The sequence below is a fragment of the Phodopus roborovskii genome, unplaced genomic scaffold (genome assembly GCF_943737965.1).
Source record: "Phodopus roborovskii unplaced genomic scaffold, PHOROB, whole genome shotgun sequence".
In the NCBI taxonomy this organism is placed as follows: Eukaryota; Metazoa; Chordata; class Mammalia; order Rodentia; family Cricetidae; genus Phodopus; species Phodopus roborovskii.
The window spans coordinates 4,955,361-4,980,556 of NW_026126461.1; the positions used below are offsets into that span (position 1 = coordinate 4,955,361).

The following is a 25,196-nucleotide window of genomic DNA, read 5'->3' on the forward strand; positions in this document are numbered from 1 at the left end:
ACCATAACTACAATGACCTTGCCCTTGTGGATTCAGTGCTGCCACCTGCCCCCCCCCCCACTTCGGGGCTCACTGCATTTAATCCACCCAACTGAGCAAAAGCACCTTCAACCCAGCAATCATATGGCACAAGGACAACAGCAACAGTGAAGCTCTCTGAGTGTGCTGCTCCGCTCACCACTTTGTTTCATGTGATGATGAGTGAAAGCCATGTGCTCTGGACTTTCCCATTGTGGAGGATCAGGTTTTATACAGGGTACCCACTCCAGCATTGCAATTTCCTTAAGCCTTCAAATCACTTTATCAACACCAAGCCAAGAGATAGTAGGCTCCAACTCCTTTTTAGTGGGCCATCTGTTGACAAATGCTTTAGCCAATTATTCAAACAAAATCTTGACCCCTTTAACTGTGCAAAATTCCATTCATTGGGGCCATATCAATAAGTCCAGCTTGATCTAGTTTTTAATGTCCCTCCCCCACACACACTATTATCCCATACCCTTAAAATCCACCTGTTGTGGAGTATTACTTTAACTAGGCAAAGGTGTGTTACACTTATTTATGCTGCAGAATTATTTTAAGTGTGTGAAGGTGTGTTACTTTTGTTTAGGCTGCATTTGTTTAGTTATGTAAAGACATGTTGTATTTGTTTCACCTTGCCTGCCTAAGGCACTTGATTGGTCTAATAAAAAGCTGAATGGTCAGTAGGTAGGCAGGACATGCTAGAAGTTGGTTAATCTCATCACAGAACCCATTCATTTCCTTGGTCAATTTATCCAAAGATTCTAAGATCAACCAACCATCATCATCAATTTCCTTATTTTTCCACAAATTGTCAAAATATTATATACAGACTCACCAAATCTGTTGCCTCTCATAATTGGTCAATCAGGATAACCAAATACATTTGTCTCTTTAAGTTTGTAAAATAGTTTATTCGATGGGCTTTTAGTACTCTCCAAGCTACAAGGAAAGGTGTCAGTAACTATATGTGTTGGCAAATGGGGAAACCGGTTCCAGATACTTAAAAGAATTATCCTTATACTTATGTTGATCTAGAACCACTTCTGTTACCAAAATCTGTATTAATCAGGGCTCTCTAGAGGAACAGGACTTATAGAATGAATCTATAGTCATATAAATTCATAGATACAGCTATATAGAGGGAATTTGTTTTTGGAATGGTTTACAGACTGTGGTCTAGCTAGTCCAATAATGGGTGTCTATCAACGAAAGGTCCAAGAATCCAGTCCATGATGCTGGATGTCTCAGCTGGTCTTCAGTATACACTGGAATCCTGAAGAAGTAGGCTCTAATGCCAGTGAAGGAATAGGCTTACTAGAAAATGCATGAGCAAGCAGGCAAAGCAAACAAGCTTCCTTCTTCCATGGCCTTTATTTAGACTGCCAGCAGGAAGTGTGGCTCAGATTAAAGGTGTATCTTCCCACCCCAAAAGATCCAGATGAAAAATGGGTCTTTTCACTTCAAATGATTTAATTAAGAGAAAAATATTAGGGAGCTGGAGGGATGGCTTAGTGGTTAAGAGCACAGTCTGCTTTTCCAGAGGTTCTGAGTTCAATTCTCAGCAACCACATGGAAGCTCACACCATCTATAATGAGATCTGGTGCCTTCTTTTGCATGCAGGCCTATGTGCAGACAGAGCACTCACATAAAAATATACATAAAAAATTTTAAAATAGTTATAATTGAAAAAAAAATCCCTCACAGGTAGGTGTACCCAGCCACTTGGGTTTTAGTTAATTATAAATGTAGTCAAGTTGACAATCACTAGCTGCCACATGGCACACAACCCTGCCTGCTGAAACCTTGGTTTGAGCTCCATGAATCTTGCTTTGAACTCCCAGCCTATGGAAACACTTGGTAATGTGGGCTCTTTTAAGCCACCGACTCCATGGTCATTTGCCGTGGCTACTATAGAAAACACAGAATCAGAGATCTGGGGTGAAGTGGCAGTTTCCTGAGAAGGGGAAACCAAGCCATCAAGTATCAGCCGGTGAGGGGCCACCAGGAGAGGATGCGTGGTGAAAATAGTGGTGTGGCTGGAAGGGAAATTTTGGTCCCTGACTGTGCCCTACCCAATAACACTCCCCAGCTGGTCACTCCAGAGGCCATTTCCACTTCTGAGAAAGAGACTGCGCTTGGATTACAAAGAAGTTGGCTGTGGGCAGAATGAGCATAGGGGCCTGTGGGAAGATGCAACTGCTATTATTGCAGCAGAGATGCTCTTTGAGCAGTTCCTGGCTAATGCTCTCAACTGTGACATCAGAGCTTAGCGCTCTGGCCTCTAGGCAGTGGTAGAAGCCAAGCAAGAGTATTGGCTCATTATCTGTCCCTGTGGAGCTCTACACTACTTTGAGGTGATGACAATAACCCCAGGAATAACATTTCCATTCCTCTGGCTGCCCACAGCTCGGCCCCAATGCTAAGATTAAGATGCATGGATTCTAACCTGGCATAGAGATGAACCCCATTGCTGAAACACTCTGGGGACCAGAAGTTACTATCCAGCTTTTGAGAAAGATGCTCTTAAACACACATGACCTAGGAAGAGACCCAAGCGACAATCCTAAACCCTCACATGTGAGCCTGCCTGCTTGCAGCCCACAGGAAACCATATACTTTGGGGTGTGTGAAGGTGTCAGTGATTGCTGCCAACTGACTATGGAGATCTGTAGACATACTTGCCGCCCACCATCCCATCAGCTTCATCTCCTCCCTCAGGGTTCTGACTCCAGGGTCTGGCATAACCTCAGGCCCAAGTTGCCTGTGGCCATGACACTTCACTTCAAGACAACTGGCCGGCATTCCTTGTCTCTGTAGTGGCACCAGGGGAAACGCCTACAACCAAGAAAAAGGACAAGCCAAGTCCACCACATGACTCAGCTAGTAAAAAGGGTTCCCAAAGAAGCCTGAAGACCCAAGTTTGCAAACCTCTCAGGAAGGCCAGGACTCCCTAAAGTTATCCTCTGACTTCCTCATGCATCTCTCTAACACACGCACGCACACACATACACACTTTTATTTTCCTAGACATAGTTTTAGCACTGGCTGCCCTGTAATTCACTCAGTAAACCAGGCTGGCCTCAAACTCAGAGATGTACGAGTTTCTGCCTCCCAAGTGCTAGGAGTAAAGGCATGCACCATCCCCACTCAGCACAAATAACATTTTTAAAAAGAAAAAAAGGGTGACAACCTAAAGAAGATTAACATCTACACAATACTCATGAGCCTTAAGCCAGGCCTTTGAAAGATACTTCGGAGGCAAAGGACTAGCAACTAGTCACTAGTGCTGTCTCTGGAGCTCAGGAGAGAGCAGGACCTGCCCAGCAACTGGGACATCTGTACCAGCATCTCGTGAATACACTTTGCTGACAACGAGCAAACACTTTAAATGGACATTCACCAGGGTTGGATGCAGGAAGTGTGTGCTTGGTTGGTTGAGCATTCACACATCTGATAAATCAATGACAGTACACCGGGGGGAACTAACTCCAAAGTTCTTTATTTAATTCAATTGGAACATTTGATGGCAACCAACTTCCCACATTCAAGTGTCTTACAAACAGGGAGCCGCTCTCAGTGACCCTGTGTAAGGCACCTACCTCCCCTGGTCTCCTGGCTGAAGCACCAAATCTGAACTTCTATTCAAGTGAGGACTGCCATGGCCTGGGTATCCCTGCTTAGAACACTAGTGCTCAGCCTCAGGATTGGCCACTTCTGTCCTAGGTCCCTAAGACTGTCTGAAAGGCAGGGACAGGTGAACCGGGGAGGTGGGGGGTTGGCAGCTCTACAAGAGTCTCCCTCCTTTCTGTAGCCTCCCTCCCCCAATCCAGGAGCTACTGGGTCCAAGAAACAGATTCCCTCAAGAAACAGAGTTATGGGCCTGCAGAGTGTGGCCATCAAGGGCTGCCATGCAAGCCATCCATTGAAAGAGTAAGAAGATATACCTGGGCTGTCACATCATCATCTTACACCCAGGGAGGAATGGCAGCCCACCCTCCACAGGTCCCTGGTTAGTGTTGTTGGTCACCAAGGCCTCCACACACTCTGGGCCAGGCGAGCTGCAGTCAGGCTGCCTAAGGATGTAGGTACCAAATCCGGCCCCTCAGGAGACACCCGATTTAGTTCAGCCTCCGGGACCTCTTCTAGGTCAGAACACAGGTCGTCCCCGGGACCTGGGGGACTGGACAATGGGGACCCTGGAATCCCAGCGGGAGGCCAGCTGTTCCTCCCAGGGCCTCCAGGCAGCCCAGCTAGGGAGTCCCCCAGCAGATCCCGGAAGCTGCTACCCTCGCGCAGTGGCATGGATTCTAGCAGGTGGTTCAGCAGTTCAGCTGAGACGGTGGCATCGATGGCTTGACACGTGGACACGAACGTGTGCACCTCATGCATGCATTGGATGTAGCCAGCAGCGAAGCGCTCGCTTGCTTCAGCCTGCAGCTGTTCCCGCTCTGTGCAGGAGGGTGGGAAGAAGAAAGCATCGTCCTGCACCGTGAGCAGTGACTATTATGGCTCGGACGATCCGCTCCTGGGACTCACCCAGGAGACACACTGTCGTGTCCTGCTCTGGGCGGGGAGCCCTCGCCGTGGATAGGACCCGGGCTGCGGGAGCCGACGCGTCCTGCTCCTGGGTGGCAGGCGCGCCCGGTCAGAGCCCCCGCCCTAGATCCCCGCCTCCACTCACCGCGCGCCCGACCTCGCAGCGCGCCCTGCACGCGCCGCACGGTCAGTTCCAGCACTTCAGCGTTCTCTAGCTTGGTCTGCACCTGCGCAGAGGGGAAGGGGATTGAGTCAGGCCCTGAGCTCCAGCGAGCCTCCGTAACCTCCCGCGCCCTTCGCTCCGCACCTCGGTGCCGGCCAGCAGCAGCCGCAGCTCCTGAAGACTCTCGTTGATCCGCGCGCGTCGCTTCTTCTCCACTAGGGGTTTCCGGGCCTGTGGAAAGCGGGCCACTGAGCCCCGGGCCCGCGCAGCCTCCCGCAAGCCCATCCGCCCGTGGACCCTGCCCGCACCTTGCGGTCCCCCCGTCCTTCCCAGCGGTCCTCATCCTCTTGGCCTGCACGGCTGGGCGCCAGGGGCGGAGACATGGTCCGCGGCGCCCGGAGCACGGCGCCAGGAGCGAGTGCAAACCACACTACCAAGCGAGTTTGCAGCCCGGAGGCCTCAAGAACTCTTCGAAGTCTTCCGGCCCGCGGTGCCCCGCCCCTTTTATAGCACCTTATTTGCATTTCAATGCACCGATTGGTTGTGCGTGGCCGGAGCTGCCAGCCGCGAGGCTGCCTGCATCCAATGAGAATGGCCCGCTTTGTCAGGCCCCGCGAGTCTCTGGCAGCTGGCGGGGCGGAGCCCGCAGCCGGACCTCCTGCCACTCCCGCAGGGGCGGGACTCCGGGACAGTGACCCCGGGGCTTCTGCCTTGCTTGTGTACTTGTATCTCCCTCTGCTGAGTTATGAGCCCAGATCTGCCGGCCTGTGAGCCGGGATTTAAGCTATCCAATCTTCCGTCTGAGCAACCACCCATTCCACCCATCCCTCCACCCACCATCCCCACAGTGCTTTTGCTTCTTTGGTTCACCAAAAGTGCCTCCCGAGAATAGCGGTCCATGCGGGACCGCAAAGTGGGCTTCAGGCGGGGCAGTGCCAAAGTTAAGTCCATGCCCTTGGGACCTGCAAGGGGCTTTGGGTCATGGGTAGCGAGAGTGCAAAGTCCAGGGAAAGTGGGGACCAACTTAGCCCCTGGACCCTTGTGATTTTTTGTGGACTCTTGAGGACACCTGTAACCTTTTTATACCAAGGTCCTCGGTCGTTGTCACTGCAACCTCTCCTTCTCTGTGCTCTTTCTAAGTCACCTACCCAATCATTTACCTTGTCTTTCTCTAGTCCTAACCTCACCCACCTCCCGCCGCCCCGTGTCAAGCCTCTCCTTCCTCATTCACCATCCCGTACCTGCCTAAACTCCCCTCATTTCCCCCTAGTCCCTCCGCACGCCCCCCCCAATCTGGTGTTTACATTTCCCTGCCCCCACCCCTTTCACGCCCACCTCCCTCACCCTCGAGTCCCCTTCGAGTCCCTCTACCCTACCCCCCACCTCCACCCCGCGCCCAGTCCCTTTGGGCTCTTCCCCCCTTCCATCTTTGAGCCCTGCGGGCGAAGGCTACCGTCTGGTCCGGGTAACTTGATGCCCGTGACAGTTGGCAGCTGCAGCCGCTTCGGCAGAGAAAAGCGGCAGCCGGGCCAGGAGCGACAGGTGTTGGCCGCGCCTTTGTCTCGCTGGCTTTGTCCCGCAGGCAGCGACAGGCACGCCTGTATCAGCCAGACGCCCAAGCCCCGCGTCGTCGGCGGTCCATCTGCCGGCCTTGCCTCGCCGCGGGAGGGGGGTGATGGAGTGCGAGGGCGGCGAGACCGCGCCCCCAGAGAGCGCCCTATGAACCTCTGGCTCTGCTCCATTGTTCTTGGTTTCTGCTGCTGCTTCAGAGCTGGGACCCCGGGCCGGCTCCCACCGGTCTTTAGGTACTCCATCCTCAGGTCTGGGCACTACCAAGCCTCTTGGGTGCCTCTTCATCATTCAGGCTTCATCAGCCTGGCAGGGAGGCCTCCGAGGGAGGAGAAAACCAGGCAGGAACTGGAGCTGCTGGGCAGGGAAACCCCCTACCCCCCTAAAGATGTGTCTGGCAGATCCTTGTGGTTCCACTACTGAGGGTCCTCCAAAGGCATCAGGTAGGACAAGCTGGGTGAGAGGTTAGAAGTTTGAAGGTGTCCAGAGTCACCTGACTATCGACCCACTCCTGCTCTCTCTCACTTTTACCTCTGCATTGTTCCTCTGTGTTGGGAGTCCTGATGCCCCCCCCCCCCCCCCCCCGCCTATTACCACTCATCTGGGTATTCCCAACATACTAGAAAGCTTGGTTCTCTTCCACTACCCTCCTGGGACTGCTGAGGGTCCTCCATTTCTGGTGCTAAGTCTCCTACGTGGGAATGATCCCAACAGAGCCATCATAACTGGTTTGTGACTTCACTGTTTAGCTATTACCTTTCAGTAAAGGAAGTTCTAAAATGATTACTTTAAAGTTTCTATTACTTTGAGGTAGGCAAGTAACCTTTGGTTGTGTGTGTGTGTGTGTGTGTGTGTGTGTGTGTGTGAACTTCCTAGTTCACAACTCTTGTGTACTTCTCCCTGCATCCAAATGAGCAAGGCCAAAAAGACACTCCTATTGGTACAGCATAAGGGCTCTAAGGAAAGAAAGACCCTAAAACACCATTGGGACACTGATGGGTGAGTTAGAAGTGGGGCCAAATAAGGACACAAAACAGACAAACTGCAAGAAGGAATTAAAAGCAACTAAGAATCCCAAGGAAAACAAAGCTACCCAGGAAGAGAAATGTAACCTTAGCCCATTCCTAGGTTTGGGAATCAGTCATGGGCTACAAAGTTTGTCCAAGGCTGTGTGAGTTGGGGTATGTTGCAGAATGCTGTGTAGAACTGGGGGAAAGAAATTAAGTACTTGGTGTATGCCTGGTGTTATTAGGCATTCTTCTTGGAAGGGATGAGGGTAGAGACAGGGCAGGGGATGAGTCAGGAGATGCTTGAGGTTCCACCTGCAAAGCTGGCCTCAATTTATTTCAGTGAGTTCATTGGCTAGGCCACTTTGACTTTTTGTTCCAGAAGCTTGACCACCGCATCTTGATCCCAAGAAACCCTTCTTCTGTCCACCTCCCTCAGCTGGCTTATTACTTCCTGCCATTTGTCCCCTGGATCATACCTTACCTTCAAAGCTTGCCTGCATGCAGACTTCCTGATCATTAGGGCCTTTTGATCCCCCTGGAGTCGGAGACAGAAGCCAGCAGAGGCTGGGCAAGGCCATAGTGGCTGAGGGTGACTAGTTAGCAGCAGAAATAACAGGCTGTAAATCCCCAGAGGGACAAAGGCAGCGGCAGGCCTGCAGACATCCAAGCACTTTGTGGGCAATCTGCCCAGGAGACTCAAGAGGATTTCCTTTTGGTTTGAAAATAAAGGAGAGGGGCTGCCCTTTGGGTTACACAGCAAAGCACGATTAGAGCCCTCCAGGACTCAGTGAAGCAGCCCTAGGTGCCAGAAAAACTGTGTTTTAGACTACTCCATCAGCACTGGAGGTCAGATGTCACGTCCAGAGCTCCTGGAAGCTGAGTCATGTTGTCCCTCTGCTCTGGTCCCTGGGACCCTGGCTTGGAGAAAGTAGTTCTTGTAAGACTGTACACCAGAAGAGCCAGCGTAGGAGGCCTGTGCCTTAGTGATGCCTATGTACGCATCCGAAGGGTGTGTCTTTTCTAACATGGTACCTGTGTGATTTCTCTGCTGTCAGCCCTGAAGCCAGCACATAAGCAACCAGCCTAAGGCAGCGTTAATGGAGAGTGGGTACAGGGTTCACGCTATATGGAGGGTCAGCCCAGTGGATCTGCTAAGCAACCATATGTCAGACATCGAGAGAGAAGGATCAGAGAAGGCCTAGCTGGATCTACATTATGGGAAGTTCCTGAAGGGCTTGAATGGGCCAGGGTGGCTGAGCATGTGAGAGAGACACACAGATAGGAGCTGGGCAACTATGCAAAGAACAGCATGCAAGTGATGAGATTGCTTTGGGGACTGAATTCCTAATGGACCGTTTTTGAAGTTCTTTAAAAATTTTTGTGACAATGTCATTCTATTTGGCTTATTGGTCTATGTTATGTCAGAAATATACACACTGCTAGGCTATAGGTCCATCCATGGTGGACCATATGCTTAATTTGCATGAGGTCCTGGGTGGGTCCCCTTCACCACAACAAACAAAGCATACAATTGAAAATAAAAATATACTTGCTTTATTTAACAATTCTCTAAAAGGCAAAAAAGTCATAAAAAGACACAAGCAGTCACACGAATATATTGCACTGGGTGAAGGTACTGTCGGTCTGCACATAAGTAAACCGCTTGTCCGGCAAGGCTCACAAGTCGTCACGCAAACTCTGAGAGCTTATTTACATTAAAAAGGAGGCTCAGTTTAAAATAGAGAAAGTCTCATGACACCCGTGTAAAGCACACATTCTAAAGAAAACAGGACTGGATGCTTGGCATCTTGTAAACACATTCACAAAAATTATCCTAGGAAGTCAACTTCTGAGCAGTTAACAATCAAGGAATATATATTAAATAATCATAAAATAATGCTGACGGTAAACATTCGAGATAGTAGAGAGAAGGTTTTGGCAGTTTTGTGTTTAAGTAACAAGCGTAGGCTTAGACCACCATCTATCTATCTACCCTTAAGATCCGACTGGTGAAGGAGGCAGCTATCTGTAACACCGAATTTCCATTAAAACATGGCTACTACCTTATGGCAGTCAAAGGTGGTGTTGCTTTAATTAAAAAAAAAAAAAAAAGAGTTCTTGTTTTTATGAAAAATAGGGTTAACATTCAGGCATCGGATGGCTTTACTCTGAAAACCAACTGCAGTAAAACACCTTTCTAGTAGCCACTTCAGACACAAGAAACTGCTTTTTCTGTTGCAGACAATGATTCCTCACTGGTGGTTTCTCATTCACACCAGGGGTCCCCAGTAAGTGTGTCAGATAATCTTTGGATGTCTGGTGCAGCATAGTGTTCTGTAGAACTAGGCAGAGAGGTTCCCTTCTCTCCAAAAGGTTCCAGTGATCCAAGAGCCAGCAGCATAGACAGATGTGGTAACAGACCCGAAGCCACAGAAGCGAGGGCACCAGCCGGCAGAATAGTGGGGATGTTGAGCAACTTGCAAACGTGGAACACTAAGGGTGGCAGTGTCAGTCACCCCTCTTCCCTGTGTCCAGTGGCTGCTCTCTGCTAGGGCCTGATGTCTCAGAGATTCCAACCAAGAACATATATGACCATGTCCCCACAGCAGCAAAGCCTGGTTCACAGATGCTACCATGCGGATGGGGTGACATGACTGATACCAAACCTCTCTGAAAACTGGCCACAATGGTCTAAGGATGCAAGGATGGCATGGAAATGTGCAGTGTGGGGGTGCTAGTCTGATGGCATTGGTCACAGTAACCACTAAGCTCCATTAGTCCAGGGCAGGCATTTCAACTTTGTTTACGAACAGAAGCACGTCAGACTGGAATGTTGGCCACTACAGGACCTGAAGCCAAAGCTGCCACACCATGCTCGAAACCATATGAAGGAACACACTGAGGGGATGCCAGCAGAGACGTTCTCTCCACTGCTAGGTGAACAAACACTCAGCAGGACTGCATGATAATTTAGATTAAAAAGCAGCCCTCCATTTGATGCAATCACACTGTGGGAAAGTTCTAGAAAGCTGGGCCCTTGGCTGAGTGTCTCATATGACTTCCCTGCTATGTGTCACAGCATGGTGTGATGTTTCAGTATAACCCATAGGGGCCAGTGGACATTGGTACACTGGAAAGGGGTCTCACTGAGGCCAAGCGACTTCTGAGGGCCTTGAGGCAAACTCCGTGACACACAGATCGTCTCCCCTAAATTCAAAGACAAGTTCAATGACAAATCTCACCCCATCCCCCAAATTCCGTATTTACATTTCAATACAAAAACGTATTTCTTTCTAAACCTCCCCACAGTTTTGTCACGCCTTTGGAAAACTATGGTGGTTTGTTTTTTTTTTTTTTTTCTAAAACAAAAAAAGCAATGTCCGTATGTGTCCATTTCATTAGAAACAATGAGAAGCTCTCCCATCTCTTCCAAGCACCATCTAATGTAGATCGCTGGCTGGGGGACAGGGTTACGTCTGAGCCTCCTTCCTGGGACTTGTCAGCTGTTCACTTTCCTCCTCTTTGGCTTCTGAGGTATCAGTGAGTCCCAAGGGAGGGCTGTCTTCCTCATATGGTAGGCAAATGTTGCCCTCCTCACTTTCACAGTAAATACACTCCTTCAAAGGAAAAAGGTGGCACCAGTAAAAAGCAAGCAGTTGGAGCTTTGCTGTCAACCACACTTAGCAGGGTGGGGTGGAGCTTTAGCCATGCACCTGGAGGTTGCTGGCCATAGGGGCACTCCCTGCTCCAGGGAGCTGGCTCCTCTTCCTGAGTCCTTTACCATAATTTCCATGGAAAGTTCTCCCTGGCGTGTGCGCAAGTGGAAGAGGGTGTGTGAAGGTGAAGGACAGCTGAGGGTGGCCAAATGACCACAAAGTCTTTGTCAAGACCACCCCTCCCTTTAACAGGTAGAACCCACTTCTCTCTCCTCAAGGGTACTCAGGCTTGGGATGTGTCTGACCCGGGATTGGTTGGGTCGTAGGGGCATGTCAGGTCCCCGTCCTTCCACAATGAGAGATGGGGGCCTGCTGCAGCCAGCACCAATAGGCCTGTAAGGAGGCCTCTCAAGAGGCAGATCCCCTGCCTTCAGTTTACAGCAGCCCCAGCCAAACTTTGCCTTCAACTTCGCAAACTGTGCAAGTGGCTGATGCTCGTGATCCCAGCACTTGGGAAGCTGAGGCAGGAGGACTGCCTTGAGTTCCAGGCCAGCTAGGCTACAGTGTGAGAGTCTGTCTTCAAAGAGCTAGAGAGGTAACTCAGTTGGTAAAATGCTTGCCTTGCAAGCCTCAGGATTCGAGTTTATTCCCTAGAATCCATGTAAAAGGAAGCTGGATATAGTGGTGTGAGCTTATAAACCCAGTGCCAGGGAGCTGCTCGATCCAGAAGAGCCAAGAGAGAACAGGGAAATAGGAGGCGAAGACAGGAGTGGGTGGATCTGCATGGCTGTGAGGCCATTTATTCTGGCTAAGGATGGGCACTGTTAGAAGGGATTCACATGGAGAGGTCTTTGCCACTGCTCTTGCTGTGAAGAGACACCACGACCCAGGCAACTCCTACTAAAGAAAGTGTGTAATTGGCAGGGAGCATGGAGGCAGGCAGACATGGTGCCGGAGAAGTAGCTGAGGGCTGCACTGATCTGAAGGTCAAGAGAGCCGGGACTGGGTCGGGCACCGGCTTTTTGAAATCTCAAAGTCTACTCCCAGCAACACATTTCCTCCAACAAGACCACAGCGACTCCAACAAGGTCACACTTCCTAATCCTTCTCAAATGGTGTCACTCCCTAGCGGCTAAGCATTCAAATAAATACATGAGACTTATGGGGGCCATTCTCATTCAAACCTCCCCAAAGATATAATGGGATCTGGCTCTGGAAGTACAGGGTGGAGGGCAGAGAGCACAATGTGAGGTTACTCTGCCATGCAGGACATGTGATGGGTGGAGACATGGTGGATGCGATGAAAAGCAGCTTCTGTCTACCTTTGAAAGTGGAGTGGTGTCATCTGCTAATGACCAGATGGGGTAGGAGGGACGCATGTCTCCTCACTTCCCCACAGCCGGGGAAGGTGGGCCTCCATCCAGTGAGCTGGGAAGGGTCGGGATACAGCTGGTGCTCCCTAGCTGTAGTGAGTGGTGAGGGGAGGCCTACACCAAGCTGAGCACTGGGAACCCGGAGGCCAGAGGGGATTCCTGGTGCCCAGGAACCAGAGCTGTTAGCATCTGTAGACCTGGAGTCACAACCTGGAGGTGAAGGTGGCTGCTGCTCTCATACCATTGAACTACAGTGGGGACACTTTACCTGAGAGTCAGCAGATGGCAGCATTGGCCTGGGGAGCACTTAGGGTTCTGGTATCGAAGGACCAGGGGCCATGGCAAGAAGAGAAAGATGGGCAGAGATGTTTGTGTTGCTAAATAGAAATCAGAACGGTAGAAAGGGAAGCCATTCCCTTCAGCGAGCTGTTCAGGCTAGCCCCTTTCAATCACACATAAGAGTCCTAGAACTTTTTCTTTCTTTCCATTCGTTCGTTCGTTCCTTCCTTCTTTTTTTCCCCAAACACTGGCTATAGTTGTGTTCTATCGCATTTGATTTTTTTAAATCAATTTCAAATTTAGATGAGTGATATGTACAGATAAACCAAGAAGACAGCTCAGGGGTCCTCTTCAGTGAACCTCTGTTGTTTGTTTCTTGAGACAAGGTCTTGCTATGTCTCATAAGCCAGCCTTTGCTTTTCCAGTCTCCTGCCTCAATTTCTCAAGTGCTGGGATGACAGGTGTGTGCTACCATGCTTATCCCAGGCTGTAATTGTTGAGTACTGTGTGAGACGGAAGGTTCTACAAACTTACTGTCACATCGATGGCTGTGGGCAGACCCCCAGTCTGGACCCACGGATGAACCTCTCGAAGCTCTCGCCTCTGGCCCTCTGTGAACCGGGGCTGGGACCTCTGCAACAGCTTCAGTTTCTCCCGGTCCTCTTTTAAGACTGACTGGAGATCCCTTTATGGGGAGTGAAGTGTAAGTGAGCGCCACAGGCTGAAGGGACAGTATACTCATTTCCTGTCAAATTTTCCAATGTCGTTAATGTAACAGTAGAGGATTATGGGTGAGAGAAATCATTTTGTTTAAGGTAACTTGATCTCGCTAGTAAGTATTCTTTAGTCTTTCTCTTAATAATAACCGAGGTCACAATTTCAGTTGTTCTTGAAACTAGTTGAGAGCCTGGCTCCTTCAGGTGCAGTCTGTAGCCCTGGGCTGGCTCTCATTGTGTGGTCAGTCTAGGAGATTTAACATCCAGATTCTGGGACACTGCTGTCTCCTTCCTGGGCCAACACTGGCCTGGACCACAGCTGTCTCCAACCTGAGGCCTGAGGATCCCACCAGTATCCCTGTTTTACTGACCCAGGGTCTGCTGCCTTTAGGAACCTCAGGGTTTCCCTTCCTTTCTCTTAGTCCCATGTCAGGGACTGTTCTGCAAAGGCAGTGAGCTCACCAGCTTCACAGGGAAGCCTGACCTGCACTCAGAACCTGTGCAGGCCCAGAATTACCATAGACATGGGCTTATCATCCACCTTGACCTTTGGTTTCTTTGGTTTCAACTGAGACAGACACATCCCATTTACCATGAAGGTGGGTGAGGAAACACAGCTTAAGGAGCAAACCTGCCCAGTGTGCTGTGGGCAGGATGTTGGTCTCCAGGGTTCTAACTGCCCCAAGGCAACAAGTGCAGGTCAAGCGGGGCCATCATGGAGAAGCCTGCTTTCTCTCTACTGCTTCTGCCAAGGCTAGACAGTGTTCCACAGGACAACCTGCATGCTCGGATGACCTTGGTGGTGGAAACTCCTACCCAGCCCTCTGGGCTTCCCAGAAGGTGCAACAGTTACCGGGAGGGTAGCTGGTATGTCATCATGATGCTGTCATCTGTGTTGGCCATCAGCAGCCAGATGGGGTCCTGCAAGACGTACTTAATGAACTGCTCACTTTCCTCCGTGTCTGTGATCATTTTGGCTTTGTGATTATTCTCTGAAGAGTCAATGCTTCCAAAGTATTTGCTGGTGTGACTTGTATCACTACTGCCTTCAAAGACATGACATGCACATCGTTATAACCTTGAGATAAGAAAGCAACTCCTGCGAAATGCGCTTATGTGAAGCCATGGCAGCTCTGGAGAGCAGGGTTCCTTGGATAAAGGCAGCCTGTGCTGGCCCACCTTCCCTGTCGCTTCCCAATCTTAACAGTCTGAGTGACTGGAACACAGGATACCTGCCAGCACCGGGGAGGTGACTCTCACCCGGGGCAAAGCTGAGCTCAGGCAAGGCCTTGTCTTAGAGCCCTAACCTTTGTCCCAAATTCCCACTGTCCGTGGACTCTGGAAACAGATCTCTCTTTAGACTCACAGAAGAGCCCTAAGAGGGAAGCTGCTGGCCTATTCATGCCCAGCTGCTGCCCCTGGGCAGAAAAGCCTGTGAGCAGGTTAGGGAAGCTCACTTTAGGGCAGAAAAATCATCAGGATTTTGAGGGTAGCCACATGCAGTTTGCCCCTGGAGGTTTGAGGGCACAGGTGAATGATCCTTGCAGTAGAAGTTGGTTAGTTGTGTTTGTACATGTGTATCCAACTCAGGAGGTTGAACCGATACTCAGGGAACCCAAGTGGTCCAACAAGGGCTGGCACAGATAGAATGTCTTCACTGACACAGAAATTGGAAGCTAACAGAGAGAACCCTGAATTCTGATGGCTAGGGCCTGCCTGCTGTGCAGAATGACCAGGGACAGAACATTCTAGACACAACCCAAATCCTAACACACATCTGTGCCCTCAGCACAAACATACCTGCCCCACTTCGGGATGCATCGCAGCCTAGCGAGCTGGAGCCCAGAGAGTCTGAAGTGGCAGAGGCCCCGCTCCTAGACAGCGCTGACCCCGTGGCTGAGCAGAGGTCCTCCCCCAGCAGGAGGTTGAGCAGGTCACTGGATGTGGAAATGGCATCACTGTTCTGGGTGTCGGAGGGCTCGTTGCACTTTAGGGACAGGAAAAAGACACTGATGACCAATCATAGGGGCTTAGGGACAATATAGCACACAGCACACAATATGGCAGAGTGGAGCCAAGGGCATGTGCTGGGTGGCTTTTGTGCCAAGATCACCCAGGGAACAATAGTTTTCCCTTTGCCTATCAGGCGAGCAGATTTTGTACTTATTCAAATGTGGGGAGAGAACCCTGGTACTCTATGAATACAACCCAATAAAATGTGACTTTGAGAGAGTCACAGCAGACAGCAGGGCTTGCATTCAGTGGAGATGTGCCATGATTTCCCCCCTCCTCCTGGGTAGCGAGTCACCCCAGTGGGTCCTATGCCTTAGAGGGAAGACAGGCTCTGGGAGAGTCACTGCCCACATATATGGCCCCACTTTCTGAACAGCAGAAGCAACACCTTGCAAAGGCAGCCATCCCCTGAAATCTTCTGACACACAGTGTATGGAGTGACTCAGGCTGCTGCTACTACATAGCTAGCTCTTTTGGAAACCACTAACTGGAAAAGAGCCCTCACCACACCAGGGAATACTGGCTTCTGAGCCCAAAGCAGAACCTCCCCCCCCCCCCATCCTTGTGAGCCCCAGGGACCTGTACTCCACCAGGCAGGCTCCTGACCACTGCAAGCTGGAGCCTGCCCTTTTCCTCCATGCTGGGCTTCATGAAACTTTGAGGCCTGGCCACATAAGAGCATGCTGTAATCCCAGCACTGAGAGCAGAGGCAAACAGATCTCTGAGTTGGAGGCCAACCTGGTCTATATAGCAAGTTCCAGGCCAGCCAGGAATAGAGTAAACTGTCTCAAGAGACAGAAAAAAAAAAAAAAAAGACAGTTTTAAGACTCATTAGAAGCCTGGTGGTAGCTCACACCTTTAATCCTAGCACTCAGGAGGCTGAGGTAGGCTGATCTCTGTGAGTTCAAGGCCAGCCTGGTCTACAGAGTGAGTTCCAGGATAGGCTCCAAAGCTAGACAGAGAAACCCTGTCTCAAACAAAACAAAACAAAACAAAACAAAAAACCCAAAACCAACCAACCAAACAAACAAAAAACCAGACCCATTAGAAATGTGAGGCTTACAAATGCTCCCCAAAGACACACACTCTTCCTGGTCCCCTCATCCACATTATCTGTCATCCTCATGTACTTCCTACTGAGCTCTAAAAAATGTTTCATGGGAGGATCTCAAACCCACAAATCATACGTTCTGGAAAAAAAAACTACAGCCTAGATCCAGGCCTCTAGACTGGCAGGAAGCACCCAATCCAGAACCGTCTCTCACATGAGGGTATGCGCTGACCACCGTGTGGTGTAGCCTACTTCCTGAAAGGACAGAATCCTTACTGTTGGAGGTACCTTTGGCTGCCGATCCCGAGGAGTGCCAACTGTGCAATCCAGACCAGAAGCTGTCGTCCCTGCGGTCCCCAAGGTCCCCGGGGCTCCGATGCTGCTCTCTGGTGCCTCCTCTAGCTGAAGCAGGTTAAGCTGAAGGGGACTGCTGCCTCGGGACTGGAAGAGCGGTGGGGAGGCCCTGCCTGAGGCCACTGTGCCTGCCGGAGGGGTGACTGGACAAGTGCATGGCTGTCTTAGCACCGAGGTCCGACCGGGGAACTCAGCCTGGGAGGCAGGAGTTATTTCAGAGGCAAGGGTGGGGTGGGCTGGGAAGGGAGGCTGGCCGGGGAAGAAGGCCTGAGGCAGGGTTGGGGTTGCTGGTGGGAAGGGGTAGCTGGGTAGCATGAAGGCCATGACTGGAGCCAAGGGGGCAGCAAACGGCAGGGGCTGCACTGAAAATTCAGGGTGGGTGCCCATAGGCACAACAGGCATGGTGAAGCCGGAGTGGGCAGCTGCAGGTGGCGCCACCACAGTCCCTGGTGTGGAAACCATTCCAGGTGCCTGGAACACAGGCACAGGGTAAGCTGGCACTGAGGCGGGGAAGGGCGCAGAGGGGCAGCTGGACTGTGATGTGTCAGAGGGCGACCAGGCTGTGGCATTCAAGCCCACGAGGGGAGGACGGTGGGACACAGGTCCTCCAGACCCTGTGCTCTCAGAAGAGTCCTGAGTCTTCACACGCTTTGACTTCAGTTTTCTGTTCTTGCCAGTTTTTTTCCAAGATGACTCTATTCCGGAAGTATTTCTTAGTCCTGGGGTAGCTAAATGTGGAAAAACGAGAGTGAAAATTGAAAAGTAGCTTGCAAGCCCTACCGTGTCAGCTCACAGCGAGTGTAAATGCCAGACACTTGATGGCAACTCTCAATTCCACAGCCCTGGAAGCAACACTTGGGTTTTCTCAATCCATAGCCGGTGAGAGGAACTGAAGTTAAATGGTAGGTTTTTCATAAACCAAATTCCATCAACTTGAAGGTGCAACTTTAGTTACAAGGCCATATTCTTCTCCTCAAAGCTCCATGTCCTCTCTCATGTAAGTACCTTAAAGATCCTGTGTCTGTGGAGAAGTCAAGTTGAGATGGACCTGGAAACTTCCTTCCTGCTGCCTAGTTTTCACAGTACTAGAAGGTGCTATTAGGCTGTTGAGGTAGAAAGTTATCAACAGTCTAATCTATCCATGAACTACAATAATCACAAGTGTTGCAAGAAATGCCCTTTGTGCAACACTGGCATGAATGTTACGGGGGTAACCAACACCACTTCCTGATTCGATTTAAGGTTCCATCCACAGGAGGAAAAGCATGCCTGATACTGCAAGTCTAGCCAAGAACCCATGTCCGTGAGACCATAGGTCTCAGGAGTAAACCTACTATTATTGTCTTGGTAATTACACATAGTAGCAAACTGACCTCCAAATTCGTAACTCTGTACCCACAGACCTCATCAGAAGTTTCTCTGCCTAGTACTTGGCTGTTAACACAGAAACTCACTACTAAGTGTCAGTGCAGTGTTCAGTCACAGATGGGGCGTCTACATGAACCTTACCCCAAGGCTCAGGGAACAACATCAAAGAGGGCGAGGGGAAGACTGTGAGAGCCAGAAGGTGGGCAGGACTGGACCAAAACAGGTCTTCTGGAAATGTCAGGACCACTATACTCAAGAACTTACAGCACCTGTGCTTGACTGTACAAGGTCAATTCAGTCAACATTCTATCATGGAGGAGGAGTTTGTGGGCCTCCACCCCAGCTGAGGAGCTATGGACAGCTGATTGCTTCTGGGGAGGGAGAGCATGCTTTCTTTAAGGGTGTGACCCACAGCAGGCCACCACTCTCACACAGATGGCCCCAAATCTAGGAGTATGTGAGTAGTAAAAACTGGACTCGAGGAGGACACAAAGGGTGTGTGCAGGGTGGTGGGGGTGGATCTGGGGGTGGATAGGAGGAGGGGGGTGACTATAAACAAAATATATCTTATGGAATTCTCGAAAAATTAGTAATTAAAACCAAAAGATTCTTTGTCAAAAAAACAAAAAACCCCAAACTCACCATTCTCTGCCAGTCCCTGATATTTAGGAAAACAAAACAAAACAAAACATATATTGGTGTATGGACCCTAAGTGACAGAATGGCCGGCTTCACTTAACCTACCACTACTGTTCCCTAAAGAGATGCTGCATGTCCACCCAGACAGCAGGGGGTGGCTCGAGCCTGGGTCTAGAACACCCCTGAAAGTCCACGGTGAAGGCTCAGTTGCTGGCCCTGGAGGACGGAGGGAGGGAGGTAGAGGCTCTAGAAGGTAGAGCCTAGTTGGGAGGAGCTAGGCTACTGGGGCATGCCCTAAGACACTGGACCCACTTCCTGGCCTCTGTGAGGTGGGCAGCTCTTCAGTCACTGTCTCCTGCCATGGAGGGCTGCTTTGTACCAACGGGTGGCAACCATGGCTGCAAACCTTTGGAACTGTGAGCCGAACAAACATTTTCTCCCTATAAATTGGTCCTCTTGCATATTTTGTTAGTGATGAAAAGCTGACCAACAGTCACATATGCCCAGGAACACATTCCTCCTCACCAGTGACAGGATGCCGCCGCCGAGGCTTTCTGTAGTGAGGATGAGGGATGCGACTGTGACGGGAGGACCTTTGCGTATTCCCAGTGCCTTCCTTGTGGGGTGGCCCAGGAACCTGTTTTCTTCCCACTTCAGCAGAATAACAGGCCTAAGGCAATAGGTAGTGCGGAGGGGGCGGCATCTGTGAGCTGTGACAAGGGGGCCCCACACCTTTACTGCATGTTGAGACAAACAGCACAGTCTAAGCACACTGGCCTGCAAGGAAAGGCTTTGCCACTCTGTCTCTACTCTTGTTTTTCCTACTGGAGATTTTTCCCTCAGAGAGGATAGTGGCTAAAATGCTAAGATCCAGTGATGCCAGGACGTCTTGGAATGTTGGGCGATTCATGTATTGTACAAACTACCGTGCCTAGGGGTGTGTGGGATCTGGAACTATGTACACTTGGGGCTGCCCAGGACTGGGGTGGGCTGCTTTCATTTTCACTGAAGTTGTGATTGTGGCAATACTGTGAGGTAGAGAATGAGCGTGAGAATGAAATGTGGAGAAGCCAACCCTGGCTGGGTATGTCACTCAGAGACAGGGCAGCATGCTCACTGAAGACCCCCATTCAATCCCTACCTCCAAAAGAAAGTAAAAAACAGAAGAAAAGACATGATCTTTAAGAGATGTCCTCGGTTCCCTGCAGTGTGTCTATGGGGTTGGCCCTGCTGGTGTCTCCTGGGCTCACTAACTGCGATCCTGGACCAGAGCTTCAGAACCAAGAAAAGACCAGGTGTCTTCAGCCAGTGCAGCCCCAGCCTCTGGCGCTATAAACAGGTGGTCAGGCACAGGAGCCAGGTGGCCTAAGCCTGATGTCATCATGAATGTGTGGATAGGGGACAAGACTCAAGAATCACGCTTCCGGAACAGAAAACCCCCATGTCATAGGGATCTTAATTCATTCCTGGACATAACCACCCAGGGATTAGGGGCCTGAAGAACATTTTTATGCTAACAGCTTTGGCTGAGGTTAGCTGCCCACAGGGCAGCCCCAGGCCAGGAGTCTACTGGAAGGGGACAGTCATTCCTCCATTCCCAGGAGCTGCATGCTAAAGGTTCCACAGCACCATGCTTATTCTTTGCAGGCTGAACTTAACTTTTTACCCCAGGGTGTGGACAAAAGCCCCAACCCACAATTTGCTGAAGCTAGCCTAGGGCCCTGCAACTGTCCACAGTATCGTTCCCTTGGGAACATGAAGCTGCATCTCTGAAAGTGTTTCCAGACTGCATCACCAGCAAAGTGGTAGTGGCTACCCCACATGAACACCTCCGACCCGGGCACAGTTCAGTATGAAGCCAGCACTGGATGCAGTCCTCTCAAAAACCGTGTCGTGCCAGGCAAGGAGGCCCACACCTGTAACCACAGCACTAGGGAGACTGAGGCAAGAGGACTATTGTAACAGGACAGCATGACTCTTTCTTTAAAAAGAGCTTAAAAAGCGCACACTCAGTTCAGGCCAGCACTCACCTCGCTCACTCGCCTGGGCTCGGGATCTCTCCTGGAGATAGTTCTGGCAGTGAGCCTGCAATGCCCCGAGCCTGCTCACCTCCCTGAACCTCTGCAGGAAGCCCTGCTCCTCTCTCTGTGTATGTGCAGCCAGAACTTCTTTGGTGAGGCCCAGCTTCTGCAGAGGCCCCTTTTCCTGGCTGAGGCCACCAGCTGTGCCATCCAGGGACTCAGGCCCGCTGGCCACATCTTCTACTGTCTCTGCAAAAAAGAAGCAGGCTCTGGTTGGCTTGCGCTTTATCAGTGCAACCTACGGTACAGCCCACTCACACCCAGCTGATTCATGATGCCCACAGGTGGGGGCAACATTCCCCATGCCTACTGCAGCATCCCAAGGGAGTCCCAGCAACAGGCAGAAAGCAGCAAGCAGAGACCTGATGATCCACTGGGCCAGGCATCAGGCCTATGAACAACAAGAAACTGGGAGCTGTGGACTTCCACTCTGGGCCTGAAGACATTCCAAAACTGCCCTCAGCTTTGGTACACAGGGGACAGGGTCAAAGTCCTACATCTTCCAAGACTCAGGACCCTGTACGGTGGCCGCTGTGACTATGTGGCTTATCAGGTACCTGTATGTATGTATGAGTGTGTGTGTGTGTGTGTGTGTGTGTGTGTGTGTGCTCACCTACACACACTACAAGTATATACGTATTCATCTGTACACATGCAGGTGAGGGGCCAGAGATCCACACTGGGTGTCTTTCTTGATTGCCCTCTACCTTAGTTTTTGAGATTCAGTCTTTCATGTAACCTGGAACTTGCCAACTTAGTTCAACTAACTAGTGAGCCCCAGGGACCCCCCCTCTGCCTCCCCAGTGCTAGAATTACCGGTGAAGGCCACTGTGCCTGGGTTTTATGTGGGTACCAAGAACTCAGGCCCTCATGCCCGCTCAGCAGGCACAGTACCAACTGACCCATCTCCCCAGCCTCACAGACTCAGTTTATTAAGAGAACTGAGCCATGATCAGTCTTCTTGCAATATGTTCTGGTGCACCTTTTGCTAATGGGCAAGGCTGGACAGAGAAGAAGCCCCAAGCCTAGTTAAAGAAATGGGGCCTGTACCTGAGGGACACACACTAGAGCAGACAACTGCCACCAGGTGGCACCAGAGCACAGCAAGGACTTGGGCCCTAGCCGGCTACATCTGGTTTCTGAATTTTAAGTACCTAAATAGCTTTTACAGGACTTCTTCTGGTAAGTTTGAATAAACATAAAAATTCAAAGTGGCAGCTAAAATTCGAATTTTTAAGTCAAATTTTCTGTGTGTTATATGCATATGGTGTGTGTGTGTGTGTGTGTGTGTGTGTGTGTGTGTGTGTGTGGGTCTGTCTGTGTGTTTCTGTGTGTATCTGGGTGAGTAAGCCAGAAGGGGGTGTCAGGTGTTCTGCTCTATTACTTTCTATTCCTCTGAGAGACAAGGTTGCTTGCTGCCCCTGGAGCTAGGCTGGTGAGCCTGGAGCTAGGCCGGCAAGCTCCAGTAATCCTCTCGTCTCAGCCCTCAAAAGCTCTGGAGTTACAGGCAACCTCTTGACCATGGCCCACTTTTTATGTGGGTGCTGGGGATGTGAGCCAGATTCTTATGCTTGCACAGCTCTTACCCACTGAACCATCTCCCCAACCTCAACTCAGATTGCTGTTGATGTTCTCAAGGGCCTCTGGCATACCTAACTCTGGCTGTGGTTTTTTGTCGCCCACATGGACGATAGTGCTGCTGTAGCTGCACTGGCTGGTGAGGGACACTACACTCTCCGCCTTGCCTGGCAACGTCAGGGAGCTCAGGTGAGCGCGGACCTCTGTGTGGCTGGTCACCTTCGAGTGCCGAGCTGCCTCTTGAGGAGAGAAAAACAGAAGCAAACACACACAGGATTAAAGTCACTGTCCATTTAAGGAGCTGGAAATAAAGGGGCCGATGGGGTTCATGCTGGCTATACCCTCCCCACAGATGCTTGACACTGGGAGCCGAACAGCCTGTCCTCGGGAGAAGGATGAAGAGGCAATGATGATACAGGAGCAACTTGGACTTCGCACTCAGAACCCAGGACCTGAAGCATCTAGATGGCTGTGGCCATGCTGAGCCAGGGCCCTCTGGTGCATAGCAATGGCTTCTCCAGTAAGCAGGAGATGGAGGTGGGTAATCTGGGCTGGTTGCTCGATTTCACGCATGACCTTCCACTCTCTAACAAATGGGACACCCTATTTTTTCTTTAAATTTTTATTATTGTTGTTGTTGCATGTGAGGACTCATGTCAAAGGCACATGGAGATAACTTTGTCTCCCTTCACCTCTTCAAGGATTCTGGGGATCACATTCAGTATGTCAGGCTTGCACAGCAACCACCTTGACATACTGAGCCATCTTGCCAGCCCTGTTTCTTTTTCTTTTTGAAATCTTTTGAGGCAGTCTGATTTTGTAGCCCAGACTGGCTTCCATCTCAGCATCCTCCTTGGTCTGCTGAGTCCTGAGATTGCAAGCATGTGCCATACATGCAGTGGGGTTCCTTTCTGACCTGGGCCATACATAATTCACTGTGTTTAAAGCAGCCTGAGCTTTCAAATAGCCATGAGGCATGCTGATGTTCACAGGCAGGCGATCCTCTAGGCGGGCTAAGAAGGTACTTGCCCCAGAACTGCAGAGGCAAGCAAATCCAGAGGAGGGAATAGAGCTCAAGGCTGCCCCACCCCCGGCCCCCAGCAGGCTTTCCAGGACCCTGTTCTCAAAGCTTCTTAAGCCTAGACAACACTTGGCCTATAAGAAGGGCACTGACTTTCCAGCTACTTAGGTCATTTAGTGACTTTTCTGGTGTATCTACAATGCATGAAAAATCAATTCAGGAGGGAAGGGGGGGACCAGAGAGGGCTTATGATGGTAATTCTGACTCCCCACAGGAGACAGCCCCAAATGAAAGTAATACCTCCAGAGTGCAGCCCAGGGCTGACTGTGGCCTTCCGGGATGGGATGTTGGCTGGGAACTCACACTTTCTTTTCAGGGTGGCAGCCTCACTGCAGCTCTCCAGGTACCTGGAAGAGGTTTGGAAGGTACCAGGTGGGTGGGAAGGTGTGGGTGGGGATGGCACCAAGGGCAGGGAAGGTCAGAAGTGCCCTGTGTACCTGATGACACTGTCCAGGCAGCTGATCTGCTGGTAGGAGCAGGCAGGCTGGTTCTTATACGCTAGCTCCTCTGGGAAGCCGGCCTTGGGTAAGCTGGCCCCTGAGCTGTCCCTGTCTATAGTAGTGACAGCCTTCACCTGAGCTGGGGGGCTGCTTTGCATTTCTGAAACAAAAAACAAAATTTTTCCATTTAATCCCTTTTATCTGCCAAAAGAAATCACTCCATATTTATAAAGCCTCTTCTTCTGCTCCAAGGCAGGGGTAAGGACTCATAATGTATGGATATGGGCTTGCAGTGACAGTCTGCATCCAGAAGCCCTGCCAGTGTGACAGGAGCCTGGAGTGATCTGTCACCCAGGCAGACCCTGCTTCTCCCTGGGCTTAACAACAGCACATGCCAGGGCAGTTCTCAGAGCTCACAGCTGAGGGGGAATACGATGGATCTTAAATGTGACCAATCAGACCCCAGCTCTCTTTACCTGAGCAGGGCAGGCTAGACTGAACACAGGGTCTTGCACGTGTGGCCCAAGTAATCTGCCATGAACAACTCTGTGGCCCATCCATCAGTAGGTATTTACTGATTTATTTAGAGACAGAGACTCACTATGCAGCCCTGGCTGGCCTGGAACTTGCTATGTAGACAACACTGGCCTTGAACTCACAGAGATCTACCTAGTTCTGCCTCTGGAGTGCTGGGATTAAAGGTGTGAGCCATCACACTTGCTTTTTTTTTTTTTTTCTTTCTTTCTTTCTTTCTTTTTTCTTTTTGAGATAGGGTCTCACTCACTAAGTCACCCAAGAGGCAGGCTGGCCCTAAACTATGGAACCCAGGCTTACCTGGAATTTGTTATCTTTCTGCTTTAATATCTAGGGAAGAAAGGTGGCAACACTCAAACCACTGACCCACCAGGGACAATTTTCAAACATGACCTATGGTGACAATGATTATAAGCACCTGTTGCCCGGGCACCAGGCTGTGGGCTCTGTGCTCACCACTGGAACCACATGCTTGCTGTCCTAAGGGATCCTGATCAATGAGCAGCTACATCTTACTCACCGGTGTATCCCCAGCACCTAGCCCCTTACTGTCACTGTAGGGAGGTCTTGTTTTGAGAAGTGCAGGCACCTGGGCAGTGTGTCCAGCTGTTTGTGTACACAGATGTACATCAGGCGCTAGTTTGTACATGTATGAAATGTGAGCATGCAGTCCCACCCCCCACCCGGGAGCACACTGTGGCCACAGCTCCCAATGCACTCAGTGGGCGGG

General features: G+C 50.6%; 2 protein-coding genes across 3 annotated transcripts in view; both read right to left on the minus strand.

Moving 5' to 3' along the window:
* Positions 1-3,505: 3,505 nt before the first annotated feature.
* On the minus strand, positions 3,506-5,263 carry Hes6 (hes family bHLH transcription factor 6). The gene is made up of 4 exons (XM_051190794.1): positions 5,033-5,263; positions 4,869-4,955; positions 4,707-4,788; positions 3,506-4,473 (listed from the first exon to the last, which is right to left on the minus strand). The coding sequence occupies exons 1-4, from the start codon at positions 5,246-5,248 to the stop codon at positions 4,049-4,051; spliced, it is 810 nt and encodes a 269-aa protein (XP_051046751.1). The 5' UTR covers positions 5,249-5,263; the 3' UTR covers positions 3,506-4,048.
* Positions 5,264-8,834: 3,571 nt separating this feature from the next.
* Positions 8,835-25,196, minus strand: part of Per2 (period circadian regulator 2) — a 42,981-nt gene continuing 26,619 nt past the window's right edge. For both annotated transcript variants that reach the window (XM_051190795.1, XM_051190796.1), the window contains 9 exons: positions 23,930-24,092; positions 23,733-23,839; positions 22,486-22,650; positions 20,783-21,022; positions 16,668-17,473; positions 15,128-15,314; positions 14,181-14,373; positions 13,146-13,296; positions 8,835-10,920 (listed from right to left, as the gene is read on the minus strand). In XM_051190795.1, coding sequence (XP_051046752.1) covers positions 10,774-10,920; positions 13,146-13,296; positions 14,181-14,373; positions 15,128-15,314; positions 16,668-17,473; positions 20,783-21,022; positions 22,486-22,650; positions 23,733-23,839; positions 23,930-24,092 — 2,159 coding nt within the window. In that variant the 3' untranslated portion in view covers positions 8,835-10,773. The remainder of the gene's footprint in view (positions 10,921-13,145; positions 13,297-14,180; positions 14,374-15,127; positions 15,315-16,667; positions 17,474-20,782; positions 21,023-22,485; positions 22,651-23,732; positions 23,840-23,929; positions 24,093-25,196) is intronic.

What these genes read in the sequence shown, in the direction of transcription:
- Hes6 (XM_051190794.1), bottom strand. Translation starts at nt 5,248, where the DNA reads ATGCAAATAAGGTGCTATAAAAGGGGCGGGGCACCGCGGGCCGGAAGA. An exon ending in AAGGACGGGGGGACCGCAAG is followed by an intron (nt 4,956 to 5,032) that starts GTGCGGGCAGGG and finishes CGCTTTCCACAG; the next exon opens with GCCCGGAAACCCCTAGTGGA. An exon ending in TGCTGCTGGCCGGCACCGAG is followed by an intron (nt 4,789 to 4,868) that starts GTGCGGAGCGAA and finishes CCCTCTGCGCAG; the next exon opens with GTGCAGACCAAGCTAGAGAA.